General features: G+C 28.3%; 3 protein-coding genes across 5 annotated transcripts; all 3 read left to right on the forward strand.

Annotated features, from left to right (window-relative positions):
- Positions 1–186: 186 nt before the first annotated feature.
- Positions 187–4,503, forward strand: LOC123260758 (protein KRI1 homolog). The gene is made up of 3 exons (XM_044722058.1): positions 187–397; positions 487–563; positions 2,227–4,503. The coding sequence occupies exons 1-3, from the start codon at positions 289–291 to the stop codon at positions 4,471–4,473; spliced, it is 2,433 nt and encodes an 810-aa protein (XP_044577993.1). The 5' UTR covers positions 187–288; the 3' UTR covers positions 4,474–4,503.
- Positions 4,504–8,308: 3,805 nt separating this feature from the next.
- On the forward strand, positions 8,309–12,191 carry LOC123260778 (putative gustatory receptor 28b). The gene is made up of 5 exons (XM_044722112.1): positions 8,309–8,929; positions 10,763–11,190; positions 11,425–11,677; positions 11,734–11,892; positions 11,952–12,191. Exons 1-5 carry the CDS (start codon positions 8,636–8,638, stop codon positions 12,033–12,035), a joined length of 1,218 nt encoding a protein of 405 aa, XP_044578047.1. The 5' UTR covers positions 8,309–8,635; the 3' UTR covers positions 12,036–12,191.
- Positions 12,192–14,285: 2,094 nt separating this feature from the next.
- Positions 14,286–20,080, forward strand: LOC123260777. 3 transcript variants are annotated; one of them, XR_006508519.1, is made up of 6 exons: positions 14,286–14,876; positions 14,944–15,368; positions 15,699–15,951; positions 16,021–16,179; positions 16,442–17,057; positions 17,141–17,238. XR_006508519.1 is itself a non-coding variant. In XM_044722111.1 (5 exons), the coding sequence occupies exons 1-5, from the start codon at positions 17,056–17,058 to the stop codon at positions 19,982–19,984; spliced, it is 915 nt and encodes a 304-aa protein (XP_044578046.1). In that variant the 5' UTR covers positions 16,524–17,055; the 3' UTR covers positions 19,985–20,080. The 3 variants fall into 3 exon arrangements, 2 of the variants coding, with proteins under 2 accessions (XP_044578046.1, XP_044578045.1); XM_044722111.1 differs by lacking the exons at positions 14,286–14,876; positions 14,944–15,368; positions 15,699–15,951; positions 16,021–16,179 and adding exons at positions 19,380–19,632; positions 19,700–19,858; positions 19,916–20,080 and having other exon boundaries at positions 16,524–17,061; positions 17,141–17,568; XM_044722110.1 differs by lacking the exons at positions 14,286–14,876; positions 14,944–15,368; positions 15,699–15,951; positions 16,021–16,179 and adding exons at positions 19,380–19,632; positions 19,700–19,858; positions 19,916–20,080 and having other exon boundaries at positions 16,524–17,057; positions 17,141–17,568.
- The last annotated feature ends 319 nt before the right edge of the window (positions 20,081–20,399 follow it).

Below are 20,399 nucleotides of genomic sequence, written 5' to 3' on the forward strand. Positions count from 1 at the left end.
TATGAAAGAAAATGTTTATAAAATTTATTCGTGCATTTTTTTATTTTTTCACTTAAATTTTAATTAAAAAAAAATTTATTTAAAAAGAAATTTCGAAGTTTCCTACTATTTTATTTGAAGGTAAGATTTTTTGTACAGAGGGCAGCTCTGGTGTTTAAAACTCTCTAAAGATCCTATTGATCCTAACCTTCTTCATTATTATTGTCGACCATGTGTTCTCCGAGTACACACGTCAGACGGTCCCTTTGATATATTTTTTTTTTATTAAAAATAAAGTAATATTAAAAAATGCAAAAATTATTTGACGACGATGATGTTGAGGAGACGAAGTTTCAAGTAAATAAAAATTATGCGAGGAACTACGAAAAATGGCGTACGAAGGAAGAAATACATAAATGTAAGTACTCTAAATTTTTTTAATATTTCTAAAATATCAATTTAAATTTATGTTATTTATTTATTATTTATTTTCATACTTTTTTTTAGTCAAAGCTAAGTATGGAGATGATTTTAAGGGTAGCGGAGATGATACTTCCAGTTCTGAGGACGACGAAGATGCTCATGTAATTTTTTTTTTATTATATAGTAGTAAGGTCAACAAAAATGCATTTTTTAAAAATTAAATTATTCAAGAAATTAAATAAAAGTGAAAATTTTTTTTATATTAATTTATTTGCACATTAAGAATTTGTAAAATTCTAATTTCTGTTGACTTTAGTATTAATTATTAAAATTTACAATTAATTTTCTTTTCTATTTTTTGTGATTCAATCAAATATTGCACGACTCATGATGCGAAGCATCAGAGAGTGCTTTACGATCGAAAAATTTGTTTTTCCTCAATTTCGCAACTATTTAATTAATTACACCATTGATAATCTACGTAGTCTAATTAATTTGCACACCATTCGATAGATAATTTAATGAAGATTAATTCTGTCACTGGTAAAAATCAATTTAAGATAATAGAACCAGAAAAAATATCAAAATAGTTAAAAGAAAATTCGTGTCAATCAACTCAATTTTCCGTTAAGGGGAAATACGTGTAGAAGGCCGTTTTCATGCTGATTTTCATTAATTTTTAAGGTGTAAGAAATTAATATTATTTATTGAAACTATCACTTTATTTTATAAATATATTTATGAGTATTTTTTCGTATTAAACAACAATATAAGTTAACAAATAGCGGAGATATCAGCTGATACACATCGTAGGTTGTCATCCGACTTAGCAGTCTGTGTGCAGTATGGAAGACACAATTTTTATTTGAAATCAATGGCATAGAAAAATTACTTCATTTATATGTGTATCTTCCATATGAACCTCAATTCCACAAAAAAAAACTAAAAATTTGCATTTTTTAGAGGGTTGTGAAATTAAGCCGAGATTTTTTATCACTTTTCATAGATTGTTTATTAAAAAAAAAATAGTTTAAATCAAAATATCGCTTTCGATTGAGGTTCATATTCAAGATAATTGTATAAAAGAAAATTATAAGCCATATCGCAAGATGATTGGTTTAAAACTCTTTTGAGCTAGACTGCACAGTTTTGAAAAAACTCGTTTCGAGAAAAACGCGTTTGAAAAAAAGTGACAGAAAAAGTTAATGTAAAATAGTATTAAAGTAATTACTAAATCGCTCATAACTTTTGAACAAATAGAAATTTTGACTTGAAATTTTCAATCTATATTTTTGAATAGTTTTACAAGCGATTTATAAAAAAAAAAGAATTTTTTTAAGCCTGTACACGTATTTCCCCCGTTAAAAATACGATAACTTGCGTAAAAATTCACGAATTCAATCAGTTTTTTTTTATTAGCTTGGCATTTCCTTTGCGGAGATCTCCATTGGAGATGATCATCTTATTTAATGTTGTTTATTTGTTATTAACGAAAAACTAAAATTAATGAAAAAAATCCACACAGTGTGCATGATCAGTTTAAGACACCGCGCGAAACTTGAAATGAAAAAATAAATAAAAAAAGAAATTGTATTTAAAAGTATTAAAAAAAAAAAAAAAAAAAAGTAGCTAACAAAAAAAAATAGTAAATTGCAAAAGTAATATTTAAATAAAAAAAAAAAATTAAATTAAATTAAAGAAAAATATTCTTTTAGAACATTAACTATTTTTTTTTTATTTATCGAACAAATGAGCATTATAAGTCGTGCACCTTTGGATTTGCCAAACTTTTTAATATTTTTTAATTGAAAAATAATTTTACAGTTGCTGACCGACGAGATAGACAAACAAATCTTCAAAACTCTTGCATATTTAAAAAAAAAAGATCCCAAAATTTATGACTCCAACGTCGAGTTCTTTCCGCCTGCAAAAGCCGAAGACGCTGAAGAAGGTTCATCAAATCAGAATGAAAAAAAAAAAAAAACTGAAAAGAATGAAAAGATGACTTTGCGTGACTATGAACGAAAAATCTTGGTGGAAAATGGAGGAATATTCAGCGATGATGAAGACATTGAAGTAAAACCGAAAACTAAGCTGCCTTACGTAGAAGAAGAACGTCAGTTGTTGGAAAGTATAAAAAATGTCGCCAATAACATAGACGACATTGAAGACGATGATTTGTTGAAGAAAAAATCAAAGACTTCTGCAGAGAAAGAAGAAGAAGAAGAAGCCTACAAACTCTGGCTGATGGGACAGCCGGCAGAAGTAGACGATGAGGATAAGAAAGAGTTAAAACCTCTCAGAGATTATTGGACGGATCCAAATCTTGACGCCAATGAGAAATTTCTGCGAGACTACGTTATGGGGAACATGTTTTCTGAGCTAGATGACCAAGCTGATGATAGTGATAAGGAAGATGATTACGCCAATCGTTTACATGACGATCAGGATTTGTCTGAAGACGAGGAGCAGATCGAGAACCAGGAGGAGTTTGAGCACAAGTATAATTTCAGATTCGAAGAACCTGATCCAGAGTTTATTAAGCGGTATCCCAGGATAGTAAGTGACTCTATGAGAAAAAAAGACACCAGAAGAGCGGAGAAGAGGGCTGATGTGAAAAAACGGAAAGAGCAGGAAAAATTACAAGAAGAGGAAGAGCGAAAGAGGTATAATGCGTTGAAACGTAAAGAAATACTCGATCGATTGACAAGGCTGAGAGATGTTACTGGTAATAAGGATATTAATATTGAAAAGTATGGAAAATTCCTTGAAGAAGATTATGATCCAGAGGAATACGACAAATTGATGCAGAATGATTATGGTGAGGATTATTATAATCAAGATGTTGACGAAGATGCTAAGCCGGAGTTTTCGGACATAGATGAAGAGCTTGAAATAGAAAAATCTTGGGATGATTATTATCCTACTGAGGAGAATGCTCAAGAAGACACCAGCGAAGCATACTGTGAGGATCCTGATTTTGTGATGGACGCTGATTACGATGCTAATAAAAAAGCTGCGGAAGAAATCACATTTAAAAGAAAAAGGAGGAAGAGGTCAAAGTTTGCGGAGTTAATGGCGAAGAAAAAACAGGAATATAATCCTGCTAAAGATGGGTCTTTTAAAGATTTTATTGTCAAGAATTACGCATTGGACTATGAAGATAAGGTTGGTGATAATACGTTCAGGTTTAAGTATCGTCAAGTCACGCCAAATGATTACGGGCTAACTGTTGAAGAGATTATGATGGCTGATGACAAAGAATTGAACAAGTGGTGCTCTCTGAAGAAAGCTCTGGAGTACAAGGATGAAAATACCGAGCAAAGGCTGGCTAGGATTTATAAACAAAAGAGTTTAAATGAGAACTTTAAACGGAAAGTTCTTACCAGTTTGTACAAGCCTTTTGAGGAGGAAGTTGATGAAGAGATCAAGAAGGAGCTGGTTAATGGAGAAAATGCGGATGATGGGGAGAAAAAGAAGAAAAGGAAGAGGAAGAAAGGAAAGAAGAATAATGAAGCAAGTGATGGTAAGAATAATCAAGCTGTTGAAGGTAAAATTATGGAGGTGAATGGAACTGATGAAAAGAATGATAAAAATGTAGCTAAAGGTGAGGAAGAAGTTAAAAATAAGAAGAAGAAGAAGAAGAAGTTAGTTGTTAAAGAAGAAGTTGATGATAAAGCTGAGGTGATTGAAAAGAAGGATGAAGTTGTTAATGAGAAGAAGAAAAAGAAGAAGAAGGAAAAGGAAAGTGAGGTTGCTAAGGTGAATGAAGAAAAGGGGACTAGTGAAGAAATAAATGTAGCGAAGGGTAAAAAGAAGAGAAAAATGGACAATTTGCAAAATGGTGAATTTGATACTAAAGAACCGCAAGCGAAAAAAGCTAAAGATGGTTCTGATGAAAATATAAATAAAGGGCAGAAGAAAAAGAAGAAGAAGAATGAGAATATACCAAAACCAACGAAGCCTCATAATCCAATTGCTTCATTAAGTGATGAGAGACTTAAAGCTTACGGTTTGAATCCACGTAAATTTAGAAATAAATTGAAGTATAATAAAAATAATGAAAAATAAAATGATTTTTATTAATAAAATAAATGAAAAAAAAAATCAGACTTGTTGATTTCAAACAACTGAATCCTTAAGTAGACATATAAATAAAATAAATAGATATATATTAGAGATTTTTTACAGGGGAATAATAAAATGATAAACGACGTTTGCGGATTAAGCGGTGAGAATGAAATCCTCTTGTTCAAGCGTTTGTTTTTCTACAATCACCGTCATCTAAGCTGTCCCATATGTTGGTACGAATTCTCTATCAAGCTTGTATGGATCTACTGACACGAGTTTTTTTTTTTTATTTTAAGAATAGAGGTTTTTTAAAGCCCGAGTCATCGAGCGGAAAAATAATTCCGTGATTGTAAAAATTAGCTTTAGTTGGTTTTGAAGAGAGGTGACGAAAGATGAGTAGCATAAGTAAAATAATAAAAAGATAGAAATGACCGTGGTATCAGTGGTAGTATTAAAGTGTAAGGGAGACATGAGCACAACCCCTCGGGTGCGATAAATCAATTGGTCCCCTAGCTACTTTAGATTCGAGAGAGACCAGCTCGGTAGCAGGTGGCTCGCACGCCCACTGTGTATATCCACCGCTCACTTCTCTAATTCTCAATTAATGTCATTCGGATATTACTTTAACAGAAAACTTGATCCATACATGGCTAAACAACGATTTACATTTTTAGTACATGGATTTAGGGAAACAAACTCCATCTGTTTTTTAACTTGTAACTCTTGAGATTTTAATAATCAATTTTTTTCGTTCCAAAAAAAAAAAAATAAAATTATTATTTGCTGATGAACTTATTTTAAAATTATGATAATGAATTTAGAAAATTTTATAGATTTTTATACAATTTTAATTATAGTAAAAAAATTTAGTCAGAAAATTCTATTAGCCAAAAATAGGAATTTTTAGAAATATTTTCTTTTCAATACCTGATTAAAAAATTAAATATTAAAAAATTTATACAAAAAGTTTGGAAAATCCAAAATTGATTAAAATAAAATGAAAATTAATTTAGCAGATATTTGATAATTTTAAGAATTTTGTAACAAATAAATTATTACAAAAAAAATTAGAAAAAAAAAATTGACATGTAGAAATTTTAAAAAATTAAAAATGCAATTTTTTAAAAATAAATTTGTTAGTTAAAAAAAATCAGGAAAGATTATTTTTAATGTTATTATTTACTAATGTTAAACAAAATAATTGTTATTTAAATATATTTTATATCCCTGACGTGTTATTTGACTTGATATAAGTGCACTCATATTATCTTATAAGTGCGATATAATTAAAAAAAAAGTCAATATCACTTTCGAGAAAACTGCTTTTTTTGACATGTCGAGAGTAGAGCAATTACTTCAACGCTTCGCTTATGAGGCGTGCAATTGTCAAGTGTCTGCTAATTTCAATACTATTTAAAATCATTGAATTTAAGAATGTTATTCATAAATAATTAAAAATTAATACTTGCTGTTTCATTCTGCAATATTTTATTTTTAATAAAAACAAATGTCGTGCTTAATGAAATATTAATATGTTGGCGTATCGTGTTTAGTTATGCTCATAATAATGTCAGTCATAGAAATAATGTGGAGACGAAAAAATCTACTAGAGGCACTTCTGCCTATTTTCATAATAAATGTTATATTTTGTCACGGAGTTATACCATATCCAAGTGTCAGCAAGTCAAGGATTTTTCACTTTTTTCTTTACTCAATTATTACAAAAATTGGCCACTTCATCTACATGGTCTATGTTTACCTGAGATATTTTACCGATTTTTGGATCCAAGATTTTCAGTTGATATATTTTATCCTTACAATAATAATAAATGTTTCAATGAATATTAATATTATTGTCAGTTGGTTTTACAAAACTGTAAGTATTTTTTTTATTTTATTTATTAAACCAGAAAATATTACAGATAATCAATATATAATATAATATAATAAATGACATATCTGTCCTATAGAGATGCATGACATCTGTTCATAGGACTGGTATAAATTAAAATACAAATCAAGAAAGCTAGTTTGCATATATAATTAATTTATAATAGTAGTTTAGAGAAAAATCATAAGTCACATTGCTTTATCCATCGAATTAGACTTATATTAAGTAATTTGGTTTTATCGGTATGAGGTCTCATACCATCAGAGAAAATTTAGGTGAAATTCACAATTAAAATTCGTTTATCGACAATTATTGTTAGAGAAAGATGTAATTCTTACTCAGTGTAACTTTTTCAGTAACTGAAAAAATAATTCAGACAGCCCAGACCAGGACTCGAACCTGGATCTTTTGGTTACGCGCCAAATGCTCTACCAGTTAAGCTATCTGTCCTTAAGCTACTACCTAATTTTACTATTGTAAAATCATTATTTATTTTATTATTTAAATAAGTGTTATATTATAATGAGATTCGGTAAAATAAATAAATTATGAATTATGACTATCCAAATATATTATAAAACCAATTTTTATATTATATTTATGATAAACCCATATGATACATTATGTAGATCATAGAATCATTGTCATCTAAGACAGCAGCACAGCAGACAGAAACTTCAAAACGCACGGAGATCAATAAAGTGAAGTAGCATTGAGCAGGGTTAATAGTTGGATGGGTGACCGCTGGTGTTATAACCGTAAAATTATAGCTAGATTTTTTTTTGCATTTTAATTGGTTACAGAGAATTGCGTAGGACCATATTAAATACTCTATCCATAAAATTAACCCAATAATTAATTAGTTGTAATAAATATATAATTAAATTTTGTTATATATAATTATATATGATTAGATATGATTATATTTGGCCATTTTTCATACATAATCATATATAACCAATTTATATATAAATATTTTTTCTCGGGCTGTTTCTTGATTTACCAAACTTATTGAGTGTTTTTTTTTTTTTTTACAGAGAAAACTAAAAATTAATATGCTTAAATATTTACTATGGCATTAAAGTTAGCTGTCACTGAACCATTTTTCAATTTTTTTTTAATAAAAAAATTTGTTCTAAAAAATTATTTAAAAAAAATTGCATTTAAAAATTTTTAAAATCTCTACGTGTCAATTTTTTTTTTGTTATAATTTATTTGTTACAAAAATTCTTAAAATTATTGAGTATCTGCTAAATTAATTTTCATATATTTACTACTTTTTCATTAAAAAAATATAATTGAGAATATAATTGAGGATGGTTTTACTTGTATCACTGTAGAGTGTTTTACAAGGGAGGGTGGGGAATTATTGTCTCTCCACTTTTTTCTCCGCAATATAATCTCTCAACCCCGTCATTATAACTCTCAACCACTTTTTCGTCTCCACCCCCCTGCATGTCGGGATTTTTTCTTTCATGCCCGACACACATGTGCTGCGACTGTGGCCGACTTACGCGTTATAATCAGTACCTGCATTTGCATTACGGTCTTAAATAGTATGGAGGTACTTCTATAATGACATTTTACCTCCATAACTATACGGGAAAACCACAGAAAACCCGACCGGTACAGAGGCTGGCAATGAAACGCACATATTCTTAGTTTATAATCATTGAAAAATATTGGTGCGCGCCGGAATCGAACCCTGGTCTCACTCTTTCGAAATGCAGGTACCGAGCCGATTAGGCTATTGCCAACCTTCATTAAAAAAATATATTATTCATAGAAAAAAATTATACATCTAACTCGGTCATTTTTTAGTCATACGTGGGTATTCAAAGATATGAAGAGATATAAATTTTGATGGTATTATTTTACAATAGATGTAACTAACCCATGCATTGCACTGGAAAGTCATCCATTTAATGTATTGCTGAAAATAGCTACATGCGATAATAATTAAATATTTATAGCTTGGATCAGTGACGACATTATATACAGCTTATTATATTAAAAATGAATAATTAATACTATTTAAAAGTTTGAAGAAAGAAAATATTTAGTTGCATGACAAACAGTGTAGTTTTTATCATTTAAAAGCTAGATATTGTGAGATAGTTGATGAGTTGCGTGAAACGGATGCACTAAAGATATATTTGTAATAAATTAAAAGGCTATATTTGCCGTATTAAATATTAAATATTCACTTAACAAACACGCTAATCACAATTAGCATTATTATGTCACATAATAAACTCAGTTATTGTAAAAATGTGGAAACCAAAGAGTCTTATAGACACACTGGTGCCTATTTATATTCTTCATGTGTTATTTTGTCATGGAGTTATACAACATCCAAATATTAATAAATCAAAAATAAATTACTCCTTCTTGTGGTCGATAGTGTCGACAATTTTGTATTGCGCTTGTTTTATCTCTGTATTTTGGTTACGAATTAATCCATCTTGGTACAGTGAGGGTCCTAAGGTGACTTACATGATTCTGATAATAGCAGTATTCTTCACAATGAATGTTAATAGTGTTGTCAGCTGGATTTACAAAAATGTAAGTTATAAAATTCGAAGTGTCCATTCATCCGATTTTCGAATGATTATTTTTTTTTAAATCATACGATTATCGTATAAATAACTATTATTTATTTGTCCGACAATTTTCAAAGTAAATAATTGTACCGAAATCTTTTAAATTTAATTTTAAAAAAATGTTTATAATTATTTTAATTTTTAACTTCCCGCTAAGAAAATCGAAGATTTTCAAAAATCGGGAAGTTATTGTTTTCACCCCGTTTCGCAAAAATCGAGTTTTCATCAGATCTCGACGTTTGAAGGTCACAGGAAGCTTCCCTGACTATCCCCGCGAGGTTGTCACAGTGTCTGTGTGTGTGTGTGTGTGTGTGTGTGTGTGTGTGTGTGTGTGTGTGTGTGTGTGTGTGTGTGTGTGTGTGTGTGTGTGTGTGTGTGTGTGTGAAAGTATGTGAACCGTTTATAACTTTTGAACGGCTTGACCGATTTCATCGCGGTTGGTGCCATTCGAAAGGGCTTGACTAAACTTAGATTTTGAAAACTATTTGGACCGATTCAGATCAATAGATTTTGAGAAATCTTAAAAAAACTGAAAAAAAAATGTTTTTCAAATGTGGTTTTTATGGAATAACTTTTAAACGGCTTAAAGGTTCAATTCTAAAAACTAATCAGCTCTTAAACTCAAAAAACTACGTCGATCGCCACCAGTCCGGTCAAAATCGGTTGATTCGTTCGAGAGATATCGTGAACGAAAGAAAACCAAAAAAAATTTTTTCGGAATAACTCCAAAATTCCTAGCGCGATCAATTCAAAATTTGAGATTTTTTATGAGGCTTGAAAAACTGCGTCGAATGCTTCTAACCGCGTAAAAATCGGTTTATTCATTTAAAAGTTATTGCGGTTTAAAAATTCAAAAAATAGTGTCTTATCAAATCTCTATCAGACTTTTGAGCTCGAAGAGCTTTAAAGCATAGGAAAGCAATCTCTTTGAGCTCGGAGAGCTCAAAATAACCCATAAATTGTATTTTTGAGCTCGAAGAGCTCAAAAACGTCATTAGTACAATTTTAAGCGCCTAAGTATGGAATTAGCGGGAAGTTGCAGGGATGGCCTTCAGGGTCAACCGTTTTCCTAATTTTTTTTTTTTTTGGTTATCAAATTAAACTGTTATATTTTTTTATTGTCATATATTTGTATATAGTTTATATTATATATGTATATATATATGAAGAATATATCAAAATGCATGTAGGTACTCAAATGAAAGCTCTTGATGGTGTAACATCAAGATGAGCTTATATCTTTAAAAACGTCAATAGTTGAGAAAGTACAGTGCAATTTAAAAAATTCATTATTTAATAAAGCAAAATTTTATTTATTTATAGTGACTGCAAGGTTGCTAGTATTTATTAATGATGTAAGATGGCAAAAATTAGAGAAGGAAAAGAAAAAATGAGGAGAAGAAAAGGAATTTATTTTAAAGTTGTCGGACAAATAAATAATAGTTATTCATCCGATTATCGTATTAATAAAAATAAAAATAATCGTCCGATAGTCGGATAACTAAACTTTTCCTTTATTTACACCATTGTCGTATGAATAACTATTATTTATTTGTCCAACAATTTTTAAAATAAATTCCCTCATTAAATAATAACTATTATAATAGTTTATAATTTTATGAATTATATTTTCTTTGTTGCTTTAATATAAAATTAACTCTATTTTCATTAATATAAAAATTGTCGTACAAATAATTATTTATTATTCATACGACAATCGTATGACTAGCAACAGTCAATAAAATTTATAAAACTAATCATTCTTATTACTAAAATTGTGAATATTTTGCTATAGGAAATCCTGATACTGAATTCGAAACTAATGAAAAGTGATGAGCTTCTTAAGAATTTAGGAGTGTCGATAAATATTCAACGTGAATTTGCACTTTCAATGAAATTTGCTGTTGGATGGTTCATTTATTCATTTTATATCAATGCAGTTGCCATTATTTGGTATGATAAATCTTTTGGACTATTAAATGTCTTCATGACAGTCTTCACTTTTCATCATGGATTCCACGTTAATTGTATCGTCGATTTAACATTTTTTTTGCTAATAATTCACATGAAAGCACGATTTGAAGGGATAAATAAATTTCTATCAGATTTATTTAACCTTCAATCCAAAAATTTGTTACAAAATGTGGAAGCGTATCACAAATGGGCGATTTCGAGGCAAACAAATTTCGAAAATGATTTCACCTTAACTTTTCGCAACATCAAGTAAGTATATTTATTACTCAGTAAAAAATTTTGTGTTAAAAATTTTTATGTTAAATATTGAACACTTTTTTGTGTTGATTTAATAGAATAAGTGTTAAATTTACACATAAAAGTGTTAAAAATTAAACACAAAAATTTTTAACTCTAAGTTTTTTGACGCAATGACGAAAAATTTTTTACTGTGTACGATTTTTCATGTCTTCTGAAGATATTACAAGACTTTGGTTTTTCCAGGCGCATTCATTTAGAATTAAAAATTTTGTGTAACGAAATTATGAAAATATACGGATTCTCAATATCTCTGATGATACTTACAATGTTTTTTCTCGTAATCGTGCAGATTTTTAATATTTATACAGCAATCATAAACACAGAAGTTAAACTAAGTGACAAATCATTGCAACTTTTCAGTATGTCAAGTTGGGTTTTAATCGCACTTCTAAAATTTTTTAGTGTAAACTATGCTTGTGCTGAAGCAATCAATGAGGTAAGTCCTAGTTTAAAATAAATTGAATTTTTAATCGTCCTATTAATTTTTTAAAGTGGAACAAAACGGGGGAAATAATTCACATGTTGGAAATAGACTCTGAAGATTCGAAATTCCAGAGAGAAATTCAAAAGTTTTCGATTCAAATCCTCCAAAATCCATTGAAATTTACACCATGCGGGTTTTTGGATCTCGATTATTATTTTATAAAAGATGTGAGTCCTTGTTAGAGAAATAATCAGTATGAACGCTTATATTATTTAGAATTTTTTAGTTTGCTGGATCGGTGATGGCGGAGCTTGTTTTATTAATTCAAACGACTTCAAGCGATAATTCTTCATCGCAAAGAAAGGATTAAAAATTGATAAGTAATTAATAACTTAATATTTATTTATTTGCTTGTAAAGAAACGTCCTCAGCAATTTACAACAATATGTTACATTTTTATGTGTAGAATGTTTAGTTAATATTTATATACAATAAATAGCATCTGTAAAGAGAAGATATATTTAAGAGATTTGAGAGAAGAGGAAGAGAAAAAAAAAATTAAAAAGAAAAAAAATTTTTAGTAATTGATAATTGATAATCACTAATTGATAGTTTATAATTACTATTTGTACACCTGAAATGTTATTATTTTAGAATCACCCTTTTTGCTTTACTTTTTATTTTATCTGCTGGTCCTCCAAAAATGTCAATATAAACAGCATATTTGTTGATAACTTTGCCTATTCTGTATATGAGTGTTTCTCTGTAAGGACATCTTAAATCTGTACAAAGTTGTCCGACCAAATTATGTTTGATTTTATTAGAAAAAAAATTAACAAAGGCTGCAAAGCTATCAGCTTAATCATAATAAATAAACAGCCGATTTAATTTTTGTTTTTTCGATATTTGTGTGTCTTTTGCCATATAACATGACAGGGGACTGTTTGCTAGAGGACGGTTTTTTTTTTTTATCAAATTGAGAAAAATCAAGCAAACTATTTCAATGCATTCGACTTTTCAAGTTTTCAATGAATGTTTACATTAATTAGAATAATATTAAGACTTATGGATCCAATTTTATAAATAAATTATAAATAAAAATAGTAGCCAGGGGGCTGAGTTTTGAAGTGGCCCAGACACATGTTTCCAGCACAAACGGTGTTTTGACACTAAATAAAATGGCGATAAAGCGCTAACAGCCCTATGGTTATTAACTCAAAGCTAGTTAGGCCCTTATAAACCTTACAGAACATAAAATAGCACGCTGGATTTTTTTTTTTGGTTTTGAACTTCTGGCAGGGGACTGTTCTTAAAACGCCTGGGACAAACTTTGGTTTAATGAATTTAATGAAACAAATTAATTTTCAATACTTCTTATTGAAGACGATTGTTAGTTAACTAATTAAGTTTATAAACATTTTGGACAAATTATATATATTATGGGCAAATAACTTAAAATTTAATCTTAAAGTTTCAATTTTGGGAATGGGACAGCCCAGGGGACTGTTATTTCGGTGGTTTACGAATTTATAGCAAAAAAACCAAAATTTATTTCACTTTAGTTTTCAAAGCTCCAAATAGAAATGTATTTTTACTTTCGTAATAAATTTTTTTTAGTAACAAAATAACAATTTTTCTAATAAAAAAAATTAGGAAAACGGTTGACCCTAAAGGCCATCCCTGCAACTTCTCGCTAATTCCATACTTAGGCGCTTAAAATTGCACCAATGACGTTTTTGAGCTCTTCGAGCTTAAAAATACAATTTATGGGTTATTTTGAGCTCTCCGAGCTCAAAGAAATTGCTTTCCTATGCTTTTGAGCTCTTCGAGCTCAAAAGTCTGATAGAGATTTGATAAGACACTATTTTTTGAATTTTTAAACCGCAATAACTTTTGAATGAATAAACCGATTTTCACGCGGTTGGCAGCATTCGACGCAGTTTTTCAAGCCTCACAAAGAATCTCAAATTTTGAATTGATCGCGCTAGGAATTTCGGAGTTATTCCGAAAAAACACTTTTTTCGGTTTTCTTTCGTTCACGATATCTCTCGAACGAATCAACCGATTTTGACCGGACTGGTGGCGATCGACGTGATTTTTCAAGGTTAAGAGCTGATTAGTTTTTGGAATTGAACCATAAAGCCGTTTAAAAGTTATTCCAAAAAAACCACATTTGAAAAAAATTTTTTTTTCAGTTTTTTGAAGATTTCTCAAAATCTATTGATCTGAATCGGTCCAAATAGTTTTCAAAATCTAAGTTTTGTCAAGCCCTTTCGAATGGCACCAACCACGATGAAATCGGTCAAGCCGTTCAAAAGTTATAAGCGGTTCACATACTTTCACACTCACACACACACACACACACACACACACATACATACAGACACCGTGACAACCTCGCGGGGATAGTCAGGGAAGCTTTCTGTGACCTTCAAACGTCGAGATCTGATGAAAACTCGATTTTTGCAAAACGGGGTGAAAACAATAACTTCCCGATTTTTGAAAATCTTCGATTTTCTTAGCGGGAAGTTAAAAATGCCTGGTACAGCAAAAAACAACCTTACAGAGAATCACCCATATAATTAAGAAATGATGTTAAAATTAAGAAAGTGTGATTTTGTGAATTTAAAATCATTTTATCTTACTGGATATATTTTAATTAAATGAGCACTTAGAAATTTAATTTATTATCCGCGACCTCGCAAGTCAGTATATTGATCAAAACACATTCAATCAACACTCGATCATAACTTTATTATTTTCCAACTAAACTAACTCTATAGAAGCTTGCGATGTCACAACAACAATAATAAATTAAAATAAAAATTAGTAAATGATAGATGTAAGGTCATACATTTTATGATTATAAGCGATGTTATTTATACAATTAATGTCCATACAAATGGTCAGTCGTGTCATCATGTGGAAACCAAAAAATTTTCTTCAAGCATTGTTTCCTATTTGTATTTTAAATTTTTTATTTTGTCATGGAGCTGTAGAATTTTTGAATATTGATAAATCAAAAACTAAATACTTTTTTTTATACACCGTAATTACACTTGTAATTCATCTGAGTAGCTACACCTATGTATTGTTTCATTACTTTGACCTTTATTGGGTATCTGGTTACCTACTATCGTATTTTATAAATATAAATATAACATTTTTTGTGATGATTATCAATATCGTCGCCGGGTGGGCCTTCAAAACTGTGAGTGTTACAAAAAAATTAAATTAATAAATATTAATAATTAAATCTTTGATTTTTTTGTCGACAGAAAAGTGCAATGATTAACACAAGATTAATAAAAGCTGATTTAATGCTTCATAACTTAGGAATACCAGTGAATTTTAAAAAAGAATTTTTTTTTAGCATTAAAATCGCCGTTTTTTGGATTGTCTATCTATTTTTTATTAATATAAGTATGGTATCAATTTACCAAAATCACAATTTATTATTAAGAACTTATTTGGTAATTGTTATTCAACATGCAGATTACGTTAATTTAATTATTGATCTGTCATTTTATCAGTTAATAAATCATATGAAAGTACGGTTTAAAAATATTAATAAAATATTGATCGATATTTTACAATTGCAAAGTAATAATTCAACGCATAAAGAAGAAACTGATTACAAATGGGCTATTTCAAGAAAAATTAGCTTTGAAAAAGATTTTACAGAAATTATTCGTAAACTCAAGTAAGACTTAAATAGTAAATAAATTACACGGAAAAAAGAAAACAGGAATAATTACAGTATAAAATGTAAAATCGGTCCCGTCGTAATCAAAACTAGAAAAATTACAGTTCGAAATAATATTTTTCTAAATTCAATTTTCAGAGCTTCCAATGTAAATATTACATTCTACAATTTAATTCTTATAAAATCTGTAATAATTACAATCTGAAACTGTAATTTTTCCAGTTTTCATCACGAAGCGCCCCACGTTGCACTATATACTGTAATCTTTTGAGTTTTCTTTTTTCCGTGTAATTATTTTTATTAATTATTAATTATTTTTATTTTCAGAAATATTCATTTGGAATTGGAAATATTGTGCCGTGAGCTTATGAAAGTTTACGGTATCCCAACAGTCTTCACCATGGTTAGAGCATTTACAAATACAACTTCTTTTTTTTTTCTCATATTCATAATTTTAAAAGATGAGAAAATGATTTTATCTGATAAAATACTTTTTTTATCAAACTTTACAATTTGGTTGACAGTTTTCATATTGAAAGTTATTTTTATCAATTATATTTGCGCTGGAACAGTTAACGAGGTACTGTTTTATATTAAAAAGTAAGATTCCTCAATAATTATGATAAACTAAGAATTTTTGTTAATAAAGTGGCAAGAAACTGGCGTAACAATTCATAAACTGGAGTGTAATTCCAAAGACTCTAATTATCAGAGAGAAATTCAAAAATTTTCAATTCAAATGCTGCAAAATCCCCTGAAATTTTCTCCTTGTGGATTTTTCGACCTTGGATATTACTTTTTAAGAGATGTAAGTTTAATTTTTCATTATATTTATTTCAAAATTATTTATGGCATCAAAGTTAGCAGTCACTTAACAATTTTTTAATTTTATTTATCGAAAAAATTTGCTCCAAAAAATTATTTTTGAAAAATTGCATTTTTTTATTTTTTAAATTTTCTACATGTCAATTATTTTTTACCATAGTTTATTGGCTATAAATTTTTTAAAATTATTAAGTATACGCTAAATAAATTTTCATAAATTATTAAAAATTTTTCTAACTTTATAGTTTTTTGGATCAGTGAGCTCACAAATTTTTCTATTGATCCAAACTTATCCAATCCACAGTTCTGCAGCAAAGCAATAATTTTCATCAATATTACACTTAATTAATTTGAAATGTCATACTTTTAAATAATTAATACTATTAATGTGTGTATCATGTAGTAATTATCTACAAAGATTAAGTGTTGATAGATAGTAAGTTGCATAAAATGTTAAGCGTTGATTATAATTACGATAAATGACAATTAATTAATCCACCTTCGTACGACGTAGAGTTAATTACACATTAACTCGTTCTTTCAAGAGAAAGATTTCATGTTGTATTAATAATGTGGAAGCCAACGAATTTGATAGAAGCAATGCTGCCGATTTTTATTCTCAGTTTGACAATTTGTCACGGAGTGATCCAATATCCTCGTGTTAGTAAATCTAGAGTTTATTACTCTTTTCTGTACTCAATAATTTCAACGATAGTCTTCATCGTGTGTTTTATTATTGTGCATGTAAATTACTTAAAAGAATCTTGGACAAATGAACAGTCTTTTTTGTATTTAATCAACAGCACTGCAATGAATTTTGTTATGTTCATCAATATTATCGTCAGCTGGGTCTACAAAAATGTTTGTAATTATATAACTATACATGTTATTAATTTATATACAAATTTTCTAGATAGCTAATTTATTTTTTTTGTTCTAAATAGAAAATTTTAATGATCAATTCAAGAATCATAACAGCTGAACAGAATCTCAAGGAACTGGGACTTAAAATTGATGTTCACGGAAAATATATTTCCGCAATTAAAATCGCCGCTTTTTGGGTGACTTATGTATTGTTTGTTGATTTGACAAAAGTGAACCAATCCTCATATTTAACTAATTTTACTACACAATTAATGATTACATTTGTGATTCATCATGGGTACCACGTGAATTTTTTGATTGATTTAACTTTCGTTTTGTTTATACAGCACATGAAAATGCGATTCAGAAGTATAAATGAACTTCTGCTAGATATTTTAAGACTAGAAGACAATAATTTGGCCCATCAAATTGAAACTGATTACAAATGGGCTGTTTCAAGAGGAGTCAGTTTCGAAAAAGATTATATGATAATTCTTCAAAACATCAAGTAAATTCTCTATTTTATTATAGGAATATAAATAAGACATGTCTATTCATACGTAAAAAAGTTCTGATAAATCCACACTGCGTGAATATAAGGGCCTTAAATCCACGCAGCGTGGATTTATCAGGAATTTTTTACATGTGAATAAACACTTATACCCAGAAAAAAAAATGAACTTGAATCAAATAAATTATTTTGAAGAACTTCATCTTCTTGATTTAAGTAGAAAAATTCTTAAACTACGAAATTTTTCTTAGTTTAAGTATACGGAAAAAAGTAAACTAATATTCACTCGGATTCCGGTTAATTTTTATAGTTTCAAACAGTAAAGCGGACATCAGGGTGGCAAAAATATAAATATTACAGAACTTAATGTAGAAAGTATAAAAGCCACAATTTATAATTTAATATCTAAAATAAGTGATTAGTAGCTGTCACTATAGTAAATAACGACTCTTTCATCTTAAAAAATTACAGTTTCAAACAGTAAAAATTGCCATTTCAGTATACATATAGTCCATATTATGAAGAGAAGGGGAACTCAGATGAAAGAGAAGGGGGTCTCACTCCGGGAGAATTTAACATTTGAAACAGTAAAAATTATAGTTTTAAAATATACATTTTACCAGTCCAAGCAAGTCAATAATTACAGTTTGATTTTTAGCGTTGCGTTTAAAATTTACCATTTTACTTTGTAAATATTGACGTTGCTTGTATTAGAAATTTACCAACTTTATTTTATACTTTTTACATATCATAAGATCATTTTTTAGGTACGAAATGATAAATATCAAAGTCTGAGTTCTTAATTATTATACTTTAACATTTTAGACATTTACATAGCGAATATTACTGTTTGAAATAGTATTTTCTTCCATATAAAGAGTAAATTGTAACGTTTAAATGGTAAATATTATAAAGTGAATAGTAAAATCACGATTTTACTGTTTGAAATGGTAATTTTTAGCAGTTGATCATTACTTATTATAAATCGACTGTTATTTATTACAGTTTACTTTTTTCCGTGTAAATTTAGTTGATTCAAGACAATGAAACTCTTCAAAAATATTTTTTTGTTTCAAGAATTTTTCTTTTGATTCAAGTTATTTTTTTTTTCAGTTATTGAGACTTGCAATTTTATTTTAATTAAAAAAAAACAAATCATCTCTGATAAATTAATAAATAAAATTTTTGAATTACACTGAGAAAAAAAAAATAGATAGATTTATTTTTACTTGTATCACTGTTACAATCTGTGTTTTACAAGGAATTTTCTTATACAAAGTTGTTTTCTCCATATCCTACTATATAATAAAAAAGTACTAGCTACTATTTATTGCACTCTCTGCATTTAGAATTTTTTCATTGAGAAAAAAAAAATATTTTTATTTATAAAATTTTCTTGATACAAGAATTTATGTTCTTGAAAATTTTCAAGAATATATATTCTTAGCTCAAGAAATTGTTAAATTGATTGAAATAATTTTTACTTAATTTAAATGAAGCTATTCTTTTGTTTATCTATTTTATCCAAAGATAAATATTGATGTTCTTCCCTTCAGAAATTAATAATTAATAATAATAGAATATTTGATCGTCAGCGAGTTTCTTGAGCCAAGAAATTGTTAATTGAGCAAAAGTATTTTTTTTCTCAGTGTATAAATTTTAAGATAATTGGTTTTTTGAAAACATTTAATTTTTTTAATTAGAATAAAATTGCAAGTGTCAAACAACTAGGCCGGTGTCAATAACTGGGTCTTTTATCTTAAATAATAAATATTTAATAAATTTATTTGAATTTTATTCTTCATTAGGCACATTCATCTGCAATTAGGAATAATGTGTCGTGATTTGACGAAAATTTATGGGATTCCCATAATTCTTACCTTGATAACTGCATTCGCAAACATAACTTCGATGTTGGTGTTTTCTTACACTACATTAATGATCAAACAAGAAACATTAACTGAGAAAATACCTTTATTAATAACTTTAATACCTTGGACTGCATTATTTGGTTTTAAATTCTTTTTGATCAATTATGATTGTGCTGAAACTGTTTGTGAGGTAATTAATTAATTATCATCATTATTATTTTATACAAAATATATAGTTTTAAAATGATATATTTCAGTGGAAAAAAACTGGTGAAATTATCCACCTAATAGAACTTCAAGCTCAAGACATGAAATTGCGAAAAGAAATTCAACTATTTTCAATTCAAATAATGCAAAATCCACTAAAATTTTCTCCATGTGGATTATTGGACCTCGGTTATTATTTTATGAGAGAAGTGAGTATTTGTTATCAATTTATAGCACAAAATTATTGAAATAAAATTTATTTATAGTTCGCTGCATCTGTAACAGGACAAGTTATTTTATCGATTCAAACTCATCGATATCCGGTTAAGCGATGAAGAATATACGCATAAGTAAAAACTGTATATTTATTTTATTTTTATTTATTTATTAAATTTTGATCCTAGAGCAAGTGCTCTCTAAGGACCATCATAATTAAGTACACAATGAGTACATATTAAATTAATAATATTAATTAAAATTTAGATATGATATTAATTAATAAAATATAATAGATTGATTATTATTGATAACATAATAAGTAATATGATAATATAATATTTATAATAATGATAAGGATATATGTAAATATATAAATCAATATTTAATATTTAATTATATTAATAACTTTATATTTATATAAAAATTGTGCGAAAAATTTTATTTTCTTCTGTGAAACTGTTGAAGTAATTTTTTTATCTTGAAGAGATGCAAGTATTTATGAACAATTTAAATTTTTATTAATAAAAATAT

This window comes from Cotesia glomerata, linkage group LG3 (genome assembly GCF_020080835.1).
Source record: "Cotesia glomerata isolate CgM1 linkage group LG3, MPM_Cglom_v2.3, whole genome shotgun sequence".
NCBI classification, from domain to species: domain Eukaryota; kingdom Metazoa; phylum Arthropoda; class Insecta; order Hymenoptera; family Braconidae; genus Cotesia; species Cotesia glomerata.

Excerpts from the sequence above, each read along its gene's own strand:
- LOC123260758 (XM_044722058.1), top strand. The coding sequence starts at position 289 with ATGCAAAAATTATTTGACGACGATGATGTTGAGGAGACGAAGTTTCAA. Across the intron at positions 398-486 it reads GAAGGAAGAAATACATAAAT|TCAAAGCTAAGTATGGAGAT; the intron begins GTAAGTACTCTA and ends ACTTTTTTTTAG. Across the intron at positions 564-2,226 it reads AGGACGACGAAGATGCTCAT|TTGCTGACCGACGAGATAGA; the intron begins GTAATTTTTTTT and ends ATAATTTTACAG.
- LOC123260778 (XM_044722112.1), top strand. The coding sequence starts at position 8,636 with ATGTGGAAACCAAAGAGTCTTATAGACACACTGGTGCCTATTTATATT. Across the intron at positions 11,191-11,424 it reads TTAACTTTTCGCAACATCAA|GCGCATTCATTTAGAATTAA; the intron begins GTAAGTATATTT and ends TGGTTTTTCCAG. Across the intron at positions 11,678-11,733 it reads GTGCTGAAGCAATCAATGAG|TGGAACAAAACGGGGGAAAT; the intron begins GTAAGTCCTAGT and ends AATTTTTTAAAG.
- LOC123260777 (XM_044722110.1), top strand. The coding sequence starts at position 16,767 with ATGTGGAAGCCAACGAATTTGATAGAAGCAATGCTGCCGATTTTTATT. Across the intron at positions 17,058-17,140 it reads TCAGCTGGGTCTACAAAAAT|AAAATTTTAATGATCAATTC; the intron begins GTTTGTAATTAT and ends TGTTCTAAATAG. Across the intron at positions 19,859-19,915 it reads GTTATTATTTTATGAGAGAA|TTCGCTGCATCTGTAACAGG; the intron begins GTGAGTATTTGT and ends ATTTATTTATAG.